General features: G+C 42.4%; 1 protein-coding gene across 2 annotated transcripts in view; it reads left to right on the forward strand.

The window, feature by feature from the left end:
• Positions 1-7,049: 7,049 nt before the first annotated feature.
• SMURF2 (SMAD specific E3 ubiquitin protein ligase 2) overlaps positions 7,050-13,756 on the forward strand; it is a 58,578-nt gene continuing 51,871 nt past the window's right edge. Inside the window, exon 1 of one of the 2 annotated variants that reach the window (XM_056505731.1) lies at positions 7,050-7,471. In XM_056505731.1, the coding sequence (XP_056361706.1) occupies positions 7,420-7,471 (52 nt within the window). In that variant the 5' untranslated portion in view covers positions 7,050-7,419. The remainder of the gene's footprint in view (positions 7,472-13,756) is intronic. The other variant, XM_056505732.1, reaches the window with a different exon arrangement.

The following is a 13,756-nucleotide window of genomic DNA, read 5'->3' on the forward strand; positions in this document are numbered from 1 at the left end:
CAGAAAGGAAAAACAGAGGGGATTGAGGGAGACTGACAATGGGGACCTAACTATTTTAACAAACCCAATTTTAATAGCAAATGATCCTAGAAATGACTTAAGAAAAATCAGATTAGCCCGTTCCTGCAGTTTTTATCCAAACTGTCTCTAAAACTTTTCTGTTCAGTACAACTAAGAGCACATGCAGATATCCTACTCTGCTGCAGAACACAAAATTTGATCTGCTGTATTGCACAGCGGATTTGCAGCTGTCAACAGAATTCAGTGTGCTGTAGTTACAAACAGAAAAGAGCAACCCAGGAATAAACATGACATGAAAAAAAACCAACAAAAACCATTTTATCTAAAGGGTAAGCTTACTTCCCCATAGCCAACCCACTGTGTATTAGACCCAAATTGGAACATAATGTCTTTCTAGCCACATCATCCAAATGTTTGTTAAATTTGTAGCAACCAAACTATGCAGTGCTTTGCAGGATAAAGAAGAGATTACATTTGCTCAAAAATACCCTGAATTTTGGTGTCAGTGAAAGAGAATATGTGCACATAGGGGCTGGATGTGTCTGTTTGCAGGGTGATTATATCTGACTGAAGAGCCAAGCTCTCCCATCTTTCATTAGACATATTGCCTAATTAGACAAGTTGCCCTTGAATTCTAAAGCTAAAAAGAAAAGGAGAAAATCACCTTTCCTACAGTTCTATTTTAAAGGGTTTCAAGTGTGGAATAAAGGAATGATCAAGATACATGGTGACAGATTTTGCTTTAGGTTACTTTTAGCACTTCACTAGACCCACTAACCTACTTAAATATCTATGCTGCTCTTATCTGGCATAAAACCTTGCTTTGTAACTTTTAAAATGAAATATTTTAGAGGTATTTTTAGAAATAACTTTATCTTAAATCCTCCTAAATTGATTTCACTGTGGACTTGTGGGTGATTCTGTTAAAAGAAAGCACAAAAGAAGCCAGTACAGCCTGTGGATAGGTTAGATATTTCTGCAGTTCAGAAGGTTTTAGGAATAAGATTTCTTTTAAAAAGAGTGATTGTTGAGCTAATTGAACCTGCAAATGCTTTTGTGTCATGACTGAGCTTATTTATGGATTTAGTTTTCACGTAGCATGTTTATAAATATCTCCAGACTTCATGTAAGGCAAAGCAGAATGTTTCTAAAGCTGGACAGCCTGGGCTCCTTTCAGCAATTCCCAGAACTGTGAGTAGATGTGGTGTGCACAGCCTGAGACAGCTCATCTGACTCTTAGTGCCTGCTTCCCCATGGCAGAAAATAATCATCCCATGGGGTTGAGGCTTTGTGAGCTATTTTTGGGTTTGAACCTTGGAGCTTCAACTACCTGTAGGACTACACAATATTGTTATAACTTGACACATTTCCTGGAATTAATCTTGTCTCTTGAATGGAAATCTTTGGAAGTAACTTGAGTGAGACACATGGAAAAGCTTCTACTTGCTTGAAGAAGCAGAGAGAATCAGAACTACCAGGTGGGGGCTGTTTTAAGTGGCTTACACTGCCCCAAGTTGCTCTCCCTGCCAACGTGAGAGGAGTTGGCTTCCAGCCTCTTGCCTATCTGTAGCTGCATTTTTTCTAACAGTCACACTCCCTGCAAGAGGTTAGAATGGGATAAATTGCTCCTCTTAAACCTCATCATAAGCCCTGACACATGGAATTCTGCACAACTTGGAACGTTAATCTCTGGATCTTTGGATGAGTCATGATGGCCAGTGAGAACTGGCTAATTATGCCAAATTATTAAGGCTTGTCAGACAATGCTCCAACTTCTCTGCTTGCCATGGCTGGAAGGTGCATCACAGAACATTTGTTACTTCTTCCAAAGCATTGACCAGAGTTTGTGGTGCAAGCTGGGTGTTACCTGAGCAGACCAAGGGCTACCTGCTAGTACATCACTGCTGATCACCAGTGGCTGAGGATGAATTTGTAGCAGCAAGGCTGAGTCAGCTCCTGGCATTCCTGGCAGTGGCACCCTGCTCTCAGCATCACCACTATAATTAAAACTCAGAGATTTGCAATATAGGAGATTTTACAGCCTACCTTTTGCAAATGACAAAATAATTACTTCAAATTGATGCTGGGTCACAGGGAATAAGAAAGACTGGAGAATGTTTGATATTCCTTTAGTGGCTAAATAATATGGCTTGTTTCAAACAGCACTGTATGTCAACTCTTTAAATACTTATTTGGACTGAGATTCTTCCTCGAAACACTTCATTAGTCTGAGCTTTGGGACAATACATATCGTGTCAAGTTGAATCAGATACTGTCTGCAGACAGACGTTGTAGCACAGTAGTAAACTCAGTTCTTGATGCATGTCACTCAGAGGAGACTTTCCAACTATCTTCTTCTGTAAGGTCTTCTAGGAACCTGTTTTGCATCAGCCAAGGAAGTCTAAGGATGAGATTCTACAGTTGCTTCATTCACAACACAATAAAAGAAAGTTGCACAGGGCAGTTGCACAAGGGAACATGTGGTTTTTCAGGAGACCTCTGTAATTTGTGTTGGAAGATTTAGCACATAGCTCTCAAAGCACTTGAAAAAGCCAATTGTCCAAGAGTCTGGAAAAGAAATTGTATTATTGGTAGTGTCTTATGGATAAATAAGTGGAAATTATGGAAGAATAAAGGAAATATTCTTCAGACAGAGACCTTTTTTTTGGCCCAAGATTTTTGGAGGCTGATTTTGTACTTCAAGTCAGCAGTCTCATTGATTTTGAATCAAGACAAGTCAGGGAATGTATTTTAAGCCTAAGACACATCACTGTACTTGAAGACTGAAGCTGGGCTCTACCCTGTGTGCTGGCTCTTAAAATAGTGTGCAGCACCTGCCACTGAGTTCTGGGCTGTGAGACACATCCTGCAGCAGAGAACAGGGGTGACATGAGCTAGACAAGGGGCTTTTACCCAGGCATCAGGACATGGTTTTTCATGACAGATTTACCTTTCTCAGAAAATGGATTTCAGCCTCTGTCTAGTAATAAAATGCAACACATCTATTTATTCTATGTTCAATGCCTGTTTCTAAAATCTCAGTTTTCTTCTTCTGCTAAAGTCACATTAGGATAGTGCTGTCCTGCAGGACATGATGAAGAAATAACGTGGCTAGAGAACTGCATGGAATATCTGTGCATCAGTTACTAATCTGTTCTGGATGGATGGACTTAGAAGTTATCTTAGTGACTAACCACTGGAAAATCCTGTGATATGGAAGCTCATGCATTTTTTTTGTAGCCACAGCTGCAGTCATTTCCCTTCAGAGACACATCATTTCCCCAAGACACATCCTGTCTCAGAGGGCCACGGTGTCTGTGCTCCAAGCTGCTGTCCCCTGTCGCAGTAGCCAGTGCATGGGTGGAGATTTCCTTCCTAGTTTCTTCTCCTGAAAAGCTTCATCTCCAGCTCCAGCTTGAGAAATGGATTGATTCTTGACCTCTTGCATAAACATTGTCTCTGCATGCCAAAGGGAGCCTTAGTGAGAACCAGAGCCCCTGTCTAGACATGTTTCTTCATCCCAGAGCTCTGATAGGTTTGTCCTCCAGTGCTGGGTTAACTCTCTTTGTTTCCAATCAGCAACAGAGACAGGGTAAAAACCAGATATTTAAGCATGTGCATCTCTATGCTTTAATGTAGTTTGTTCCATTCAGCAGCAACACAAATAATCCTCCAGTCTGACAACTTTCATAATCTGCAAAGGGAAAAAAGGAATCTTGTACAAAGTGAAATTTTCTGTTCCTCATCTTGATTCCTGAAATACAGAAGCATTTTATACATGACTGCAGTAGGGTTTTCTCCTTTAGCACAGAAGAGCAGCAGGGAAGGTAACAGACAGCCTCATGGAAGACAGAATTCCTTTCAGGAACACGACAAAAAATGTGATGGCTCTGCAGTGAATTCAGGAAGTAAGAAGTTATGATTGGCTTAGGAAAGGTTTAGAAGAAAAACCTGTGCCAAAGAGGCAGACCAGGAGAACAATGCCCTTTGCAAGCAAAGGTGTTGAAGAATGCTTTGAAAGGGTATGAGTTAATCAGGGAAATTAACAGAGAGGCAGAGAAAACTGCTGATAGAAATATTCATCATTCTTCACAATTTCATTCTTCAGATTTTTTTTTGCTACATTAACAGAGCTTTGCCAAAAAAAAGAAAAAATACTGATGTGATAAGAAAAGGAGCAGACTTTCATAAATATTTCAAATGTATCTCTTTCTAGATGAAACTGAACCTGATAAATTTAAACATTTTTGGGGTTGCCTAGATGTAATCTGCTATAGTACTTTATATCTCAGAACTACATTGTTAAGTGGCACAATAGACATTTAGCATTATCAGTTGCACATACAATGGAAATACATCACAGAGAAAGAGGAAATGAAGGTGTTATTCTCTACTTATCAACTCATCTTTAACTCCATGATCTCCAGGGGTGGTGTCTATAAATCAACCATGTCAGGCTTTGGGAAATTTAGTAAATGATGACTAGTAGAAGTAAATACAACACAGATAATTTAAAATATCTTTATTTTTTAAAATTGTCTCAGGAAAATAGTTTTAACCTTTTAATTGACTCACAAAATCATAATAATAGGGGCAGAGCTCTCTTGCTTTCTTGATATCACTACAGAAGCTGGGGAAGAATGTGATATAATGCCAGCCAGCTCTCATTACTGCTGAAGGAATGTGCCATGATTAAACCTATATACAGAAAGAAAAGGAATGTAGTTCTTAAATGTTGATTTGTTTTGAACACTTCCATATGCCGAGGAACAAGTTTCCAGTATACTCTTCCATTTCTAAAGATGGGGAGGACCTCACCTCTAAAAAATTAACTACAACCATCCTCTTCTGAAAATGAACACTGCTTGGTTAAAGATGTTTCTACACATTTCTCAGTGTCCAGAGCCATTAATCCTTAGAGAATTATCTGTGAAAGCAAAACCTTCTCCTTCTTGTTTTGGTAAATTCAAGAAACCAAATCCCTTTTTTGTGCAGCCATGGAATTGAAGAAATTTTTAAATACTTCTTTAGAAGTTTCACTCATGACACTAATAGCACTGATATGATATCATAATGATACCAACTATTATATTATTTTCTCCTTGTGGGTTCTTCAACCCTGTTGGTTTCATAAAGATACCTGACCTAGCCCTTTCTCTACACATTTCCACCAATCCTTCAGAGGGTGGCTCAGCTGTGAAGCTCTGGCTGAAGAAGGCTGGATTGAATTCCCAAGTCCAGCAGCAAGGCTGTCATCCAAAATGATCTGCAGGGTGATGCAAGGCACTCCCGTCCCTGCGGATCCCAGTGAGCTACCTCATCCCAAAAGGATGTGTTGTTCAGTGATACCAGCCTGCAGTGCAGCATGGGGCTCTTGTCAGCAGCTCTGATATTTGCTTGACCCTGTCACAGGATCAGCCCTGCACAGAGTGAAGCCTCCTGAAATGGAGCTGCATAAAGACACAATTTACTGCAAACTCTTGGCTTCCGAAAGCAATCAGGATCAGTGAGACATCAGTTCTGTTAATGTGAGAATATTTTGAGAACTTGGAGAACAGTGCTGGACCAAGAACCTCTGGATCATAACATTCCAGTGGGGTTCCTTGGTGGGAAAGCAGCACTTTCAACCATCAGGGACTGTCAGCATCTTTGGTCCCTACACTGCTGCAGTTCCTGGTGCTCTGGCAGGCTTCTCTTCATCTGCTGCCTGCAAATCTTGCACTGGTCCCTTATGGAGCTGCTCAGCTTAAATCCTGCCTGGCAGTTCTACTCAGTGAGGGGGAACATTGAGTGAAAATCCTCATTTCCCAACAGAATTGGGAGATAGGATGGGACAGTGTAGAAGCCATGCAATGAACTCAGTGAAACACAGCTCATCTTCTCATCCCATGCTGGGATCATCAGCATCCCATGCTGATCCATAGCTGGATCCTCATCTCTTGACTACCCATGTGACAATACTTTACAGATTACCTCAGCAGGAAGAAGTCAGAACAGTAACATGACCAAATGAGCAGAGTATTAGTAAGAGTAGGTGTGTGATGCATCAGCTCAGACTTCCAAAGCAACCTTGACTGTGGCAACCTTCGTAGCTTTTCTGGGACCTTTTCTCACCCTTGAGCCTCTCTGGCCCTTCCCATGACTTTGATGGAGCTCCCCTCATGGGAAGTGTGTTGCAGAGCTGGGAAAACTCTGGAAAGGGTAACCTTTCCCACAGCGTGGGAGTTAAATTAGGCCACATGGCATGGATGCAAGGAATTTTTTTTTTTTTACATTATTCTTCTGCAAATGGCAGTTCACAGAACCCAACTGCTGATTTCTACACAGTGCAGATAAGAACCAAATTGGTCCAAAGTTTAACAATTTCTAGGGCTGGTCTGTCACACCCTGTCCACAGGGAATACTGCCCTGGATCAGCAGCACTCTGTGTGCGACCATACATTTCAGCCTGGCTCTGAATTCTCCTGCCATGTCTTTTCCCATTTGTACCCTCCACTTTCCTGTCCCAACTCTCCACACAACTTCTCTGCCATCCTCTCCTCTCCACCTTGGCCATTCACCCACATCCTTCCTGATCCCCAGCTCGCCCAGGCCATGGCCAATCTCCACATCCTTCCCAGTCCCTTACTGCCCCTCGGACACCTTGGCCATTCCCCCATTCTTGCCGACTCCAGTTTTCCTCAGGACATGGCCATTTCCCGTTCCCCATCCCAGCTCTCCCAGCACACGGCCATTCCCCCATCCATCCCAGCTCTCCCAGCACACGGCCATTCTGCACTCCCCATTCCCCATCCCAGCTGTCCCAGCACACGGCCATTCTGCACTCCCCATTCCCCATCCCAGCTCTCCCAGCACACGGCCATTCCCCCATCCATCCCCGCTCTTCCAGCACACAGCCATTCCCCATTCCCCATTCCCCATTCCCCATTCCCCATTCCCCATCCCCGCTCTCCCAGCACACGGCCATTCCCCCGCTCTCCCGGCCAGGGCCGCCGCCGCCGCCGCCGCCACCTGACGCCGCTCCCCCCGGGCTCCCGGGCCGGCCCGAGGCGGGGCGCGGGGGGCGGGCAGGGCCTCCCCGGGGCAGGAGGGAGGGACGGAGCGAGAAGAGCCGAGGCGAGCCCGCCGCCAGCCCGTCCGTCCGTGCGGCTCCGTTCCGGCTTTGTTGTGCTCAGGCCCGGGGGCGGGGAAGCGGAGGGAAGCGGAGGGAAGCGGGGAAAGCTCCGCTCCTCCTCCGCGGCCCCGGCCCCGCTCATGGCGACGCTGGGCACATCCGGGCCTCTCCTCCTTCTCCTCCTCCTCCGGCAGCCGCCGCTGCCCTGAGCGCCCGGCCCGGCTCCATTCGCGCCTCCCCCGAGCCCTTGGCGGAGCAGCGGCGGGGGAGCCCCGGCCGGGGCCATGTCCAACCCGGGGGCCCGGCGGAACGGGCCCGTCAAGCTGCGGCTGACAGGTGAGGCTGGGCCGGGGGCGCGGGGCCAGCCCGGGCGGGGGGCGGGAGCGGCTCCTGCGGGTGTCGTTGAGGTTGAACCTGGGGCCGGAGCGGCCCCTCAGGCCTCGCAGGGAATGGGAGGGCGAGCTTTCCCTCCCCTCGGCTCCCCTCGGCCCGGGCTCGGCGTGTCCGGGCTCCGCCGCCCGCCCGGCCCGGGCCCCGCAGCCGCCTGGGCGAACTTCAGCTACCGCACCCCAACTTTGCTGTTTATTTTCCCTTCGTCTTCTCGGTGTAAACTCGAAAGAAAGTGTCACGCTCTTTGTTTTGATCTCTTTGTTTGTTTATTGTTGTTGTTTTGTTGTTTTTTTTTTTAAGCGATTTCCTCAGCTAAGATTGTTGGGCACTGGAGAAGCTCCCCAGGGCAGAGGTCACAGCTCCAAGGGTTCCAGAGCTCAGGGAGTCTTTGGACAACATTCTCAGGGACAGGGAACGATTTTGGGGTGTTCTGTACAGGGCTGGGAACTGGACTGGGTCATCCTGGTGGGTCCCTTCCAGCTCAGCATATTCCATGATTCTATGATTGTTCATAGCTCTTGGGTGAAGTGCCTTGTGCTGCCCTCCTCCAGGAGACCACTTGACCTCTGATATTTTAAAATACCATTAAAACGGTTCACCTGCATGCTAGGAAGGAAAAGAATCTGGTCTTAAATACTTACAACTATGTCTTTTTCAGTATAAAATCCCAGATAAACAGGTTTAGAGGAAAAAAAATATTGGAAATTGTGCTGGAGCTTTCTTTAAAAAAATTCCGGACACTTGAAACTAGCTCTTTTCTTCAAAGTGTTAAGTCTTCCAGCACATAGATGATACTGTGTGTCCTGAAGCATCAGTACACGAAGGTAAGCAATTAGAAAAGAATAGCTTTCCACTGTAAATATTCATCTTTATATAGTGTATCTAAGCAGCTTGCAAAAGAAACGTTTTAAAAAATATTACAAGAGTTGTTATAGGTGTGTAGGAAATATCTCCAATTTAATGCCTAATAGAGAGGTGTTTTCATACTGATTTTTCCAAGTATGCTATTTTTACAGGAAAAGTAAAATGTATCTGCTTATGTTTTACTTTGGAATTACTTGGACTAGATTTGTAATCTAGTTTTTATGGAGATTTGTGAGTGTCTCTATATTACACTTGGAAATAAAACTCCTTAAATGAGTGTAGCTGGGACTGCTGCATGGAACAGTGCTGCCTTGTTTTTGCCGAGTGTTTTGTAGCTTTCTCCTCAGCTTATTGCTGTGTTGATGCAGTGCTTTAATACTTTGTTTCCCTGAGCAGTGAGTGCACAGACTTGCTTATCTTTGAAACATACAAAATGGTCTGTGGTCTTATTTAAAAGGAAAATACTGTCTAGGGAGTTGTCTTTCTCACCTCTGTGTTTTGTGTTCAAATTTGTTTCATATTTTATTTTTATTGAGGATTAAGCATATAATGAAACTGTGCCTGTGACAATCTCGGTGTGTTGAGGGGAGTGTGATTGTGACCAGAATCAGGCTGGTTTTACAGGCTGTGATCAGCCCCCAGATGAAGCAGGTACAGCCCTAAGGAATGTTTTTGTTTTTTTGTCATCTTGTATTTTAGGAAGGGAATGTGCAGAGCATGGCATGAAGGTAAAATTGTCTTTTTAGGACTGTTCCAGAGTTAGCAGCTCTTGCAGGCACTGAGTACCAGTTCTGTTATTGGGAGCTTATAGGAAACACTGGCCTGTTTCTCCAGTTGAACAGCTTGAGGTATTTTCTGCTTTAGCTAACTGGGAGTTGTTTCACGTAAGGTCATTTGTTGTAAGGAAGCTTTACATGTTTAACAAAAACATTGGATTTTATTAATTCAGCTGACATGTTGTCAGTTCTTGCCTAGGAATAGTTTTAAGTGTTTTGTGTGGTTTTGATTACCCTTTTTGATTGGAAAAGCAGTATGAGAGCTCTTGAGTTCTAAAACTGTTTGGGATTAGAAGAATCTGTATATCCAATGTTTTTAAAAGTTTATTCTCAAACTGACAAATGCTATTTAATCTTAATTTTCTTTGGCTCTATGAAACTAGCAGTCTTCTGTTTTGGCTTGAATGTTTATAGGATTAATTCTGCAATCATTGTTCAACACTTATCTTTTCTGTTCATTATCTCTGAATTAGATGGTATAGATTAAAAAAATGGATTTCAAGAACTGGATTCAATTAGCAGTTTTTCAGGACATAAACATTAAAGGTTTAGATGGAAAACATTGTTTTGACTGACTGGATAAATGACAGGGTAATGTTTGATGTGAGTCCAAGAACTGATGTGGAGCTAGTGCCCAACTTCTCAGTCCATCTTGAGGAGCCAAATAAAATATTTAACCTAGGCCTCATTTTGCAAAAAAAGGTTGACTCTTTGTTGGGACCTTAAGAAAGTTCTGAGAAATGTTTAGCATACCTTTACACTAAGTGTTTAACAGTTTATTTAGGTCTGGCTTCCACAACAGAGACAAACCACAGCGGTGGCATACTTCTAGTAAGTTTTTATTTAGTTTACAGTGCATCTGTGTTTTACATTTCTTATAAAAGGTTATTCTTTTGTTTCAAGGTGTAGCTGTTTGTTGCAAATATCACTTGACTCTTTAGTGATCCATATGGTGATACAGTTCACATAATCTTGGGCTAGAAAATCTCTGGATGATTGTTAAAATTTGAGTGTCATGGCTTCTAATGATACTTCTAGCAGGAGGTATAAATCCTTGTTTCTGATTAAAATATAGGCAGTGTAATTTAAATTAGCTGAAGTCTAGAATTTCAGTAGTCTTCTGTGAAATTTATCTTAGCAGCTTGTAATAACAATGTGCAAGGAAGTGTAAGGAAAATTTCTTTGTCTCTCACATATTTACCACCATTTGATCCGGTCCTAACCTGAGTACATCTGAGTTCTACAAAAGCTGCAAGTGCAGTCATCCCCTTCCATTCCTAGTGTGATTTTTCTCAGTGTTGTGTTGAATATGTGGATTTGTAAATACACTACACTATCACTCAGAGCATGCTATGATTTCTTCCACCCCTGTGTTGAACTGTGTTGATCTTTCAACTGAGAAATTACCATTGTTTTCAGTAAATATTTTATGTCCTAGTGTATTAATTGTCTAGTGTTAAAATAACTACATTTGACTGCTTTCACTGAGGAGATCAGTGACAGCTCTCTGAAGCCCATAAGGCTGTTTTTATCAAGCAGATACTTTCTAAAATCAGTGAAGTCTACAAAATTCTGTGAGCATTGGAATATATCAAGTAAAGGTTCAGTGCAGAAGTTTTTTTAGTTCGTGTGTTGCAGGTAGTGTTTGTCTCAGAATTGTTAACAAGTAAAGATACTTCCTTAGCCACAAAGCACAGTTACACTGGGCTGGAAAAAGTGGTAATAAATGTCCCATGGATAAAACTGGAATGAGCTGGAAGAGTTTTGGGTGCAGAGTCAGATGAAGGCCTGAAGTTTTTGGATTTGTTTTTCCTCCTTCTCACAGCTTCCAGTTTTCCTGCAGGGTTTGCTGATTAGGGAAATAAAAGCACTGGGTGTTGTGTTGTGAAAAATAGATCAGCATCTCATGTGCTGTCCCTCTTTCTTCTCTCTTGGTGCTTTTCTGCCTACAGTGCAAAGGTGGGACTGTACTGTGAAGTTGTAGTGTTGGAGGAGAAAGTGCTGCTGTTTTACCAGACCATAGAAACTCTGGTTGTAATGCTAATAATGTTTCTTGCAAAACATACTTAATATTTAGAAAAAGCCAGAATATTCCTGAGCTTTGTAAAACAATGTGTAATATTCAAATCTGTTTTTTTACAGTGGATAAATCTAAGTCTTAAATTAATCCCGCCTAAGATAGTGGTTTACCTGAATCCTAAATTTTCCATTAGTGGTGGTGGAAGCAGGATTGAATTTTATGGATGGCAGAGCCTCACTGTGGGAACACTGATTGATAGTTGATAAGTAGCTCCCTATATTTTTATGTAGCAAGGCAGTGGTTTTATAGTTGACTGAAATTGTAGTGCCATTTTAGGTCAGTTTAAAATCTGAGTGCTGTTTCTTTTTTCACTTTGTAGTCCCTGGCTTCACTTTCTGGGCCCTCCCTTGTGTTGACTCCAGCAACTGTGTAGCTATGGGATGAGCTAAAAGCTAATCCTACCAGGAAAAAAAATGTTTTTTGTATTGAAGAAGAGGGAGGCAGAGAAGAAGCTGCAAAGAGGGCAGGACTGCCTGTCCTACCAGCAGCCTGTAGTTAGATAGGCTTTAGTCAACAATAAAACAATGGAGTTCCTTTATGTAAGGTATATTTGACTTAAGTACTGGTTTTTGTAAGCCATGTGTCATTAAGAAATCCAAATCAATAAATTACATAGTAGGTGGATTAAACTGGTGCAGTCATAATAAAGTCAATAGACATGTGTCTAATCAGATGTGCAGGGACTGATGGCTGCTTGGCCCTCAATATTTCCATCAAAGTACGAAGTGTGTGTGTAAATATATGCTTTCTTCTATACACAGTATGGAGTCATAGATATTTATATACATATAAATCAGTTGTGGATCATACAGATGCCAGAGAATTGTAATAAACAACTGAGCAGCTGTATGGAGCAGTTTCAGCTGTTTGTTTCTAGGAGTTCAGCTTGTATGACAAGGTTTTATTCATCTGGGTATAAAATTAGATATCTGTGTTCAAAAATACATAATGGGGTATCGTGGCAAGGAAAACAAAGATCAGAAAGGATTTGGGGGAGGAGGTTGTAGAAAAACAGTTACATGGGGGCTTCAACTAAAAGATTGAAATTCAATTCAAAAAACCCCATTATTCACCTGTGGCTGTACAATCAGAAGAGCATCACATAGAAGCTAGTAGGGGATTTCCATGTGCAGGTAACATATGGGGCATATATGGGAGACATGTGGGAAATCTGCAGACAGTCCTAATGGTAATGTTTAAAAAAATTGAAGCTATTGCCAGGGGGTAAAAAAATAGGAAATCCTGGGGGTAGAATATTAGACAGTAATGTTTAGAATTGTAGTTTTCAGTGAAGTTTAAAGAGTTTACATTGTCCTGTAGTGTCTGTCTGTGTAGCTGAACAAAGCTGAGAAACTCATCTAGTGGTGACAAATTAAATTCTGTTTTCTTTGTTAAACACGCTGAAAAAAATCTGATCAGGCCCCAGATGAAAACATTTTGTCTTTGTGTCTGTAAGGTGAATGGGTAGATCCCTGAAAGAAGACAGCTTTTAATGTTTTGTTCTGGTTTATCTCATGGCCTTTGAAGTTCTTCCTTGCTTTGCCATCTTATTTAGAGTGACATCTCACCACTGGGCCAGACCTTTCTTGCAGTGTTTAAAAGAGGGTGGATGATTCCTTTGGGTGTCTTCCCTGCTCTCCTCACGGCAATGACGTGAGCTGGCTTCTGGCTCGGCTGAGTGGCACGAGTGCATTACTGCACAGGCTGTAATGTGCTTCTTTAATGTATGAAATGTAAATGCTTCATCACACGTGTAGGGCTGAGATCATTCCAGTGACTCCTGAGAGCTGGGAAGAATTCACCTCAGTGATGTCAGACAGTGCATGGAAAAGGAGCTGCTGTGTGTGTCTCTGTTAGTAAAGCATATTCCTGTTTGGGGAAGAGGATCAGAATCTTGAGGGACATTTGTCAATAATATATTCAAGGAAGCAAATTGTTGACTTTTTCTTGCTACTTCATCTTTAAGTACTTCCAATGAAAGCATAGATAAGCTTGCCTGTAACTTTAAAGAAATCTTCGTCTGTTGATAACAAAGCTCAGGACAAAGCTGGCTAAGCATTATCATCTGAGTTTAAGGGGGAGACTGATACAGGATGGAGAATAGACATGCTCAAGATCATAAAAAGGATAAACCAAGTAAAGCTGGGATTTAGATCCACTATCTTTTGACTTTCTGCCCATGAACATTGTTTCCTTTGAGTTTAAATCCACAGAAAAGATGGTTCTGTTTCGGGCCTTCTGAGACTTGCAGTTGGGGTGATTTGTGTGCAGTTATTGCTCATATGCCATATTTGTGTTGCACTATCAGCTATGTTTTAGCATCCTGCAGGCTCTTGGGAATTGTTTTTTTTCCACTTCAAAATACTTTTTCATGCTATTGCTGAGGCAGATCAGACTAGGAGGGCTGATATCCCCAGGAGTAACTCGTACTGCTTTTGATGAAGTGTTACTAACATTTTCAAAATTCTGAAAGTGAAACAAAAAGTAGCAGTATGTGAGTTTCTGTGACAG

This window comes from Oenanthe melanoleuca, chromosome 18 (assembly GCF_029582105.1).
Source record: "Oenanthe melanoleuca isolate GR-GAL-2019-014 chromosome 18, OMel1.0, whole genome shotgun sequence".
Lineage (NCBI taxonomy): Eukaryota > Metazoa > Chordata > Aves > Passeriformes > Muscicapidae > Oenanthe > Oenanthe melanoleuca.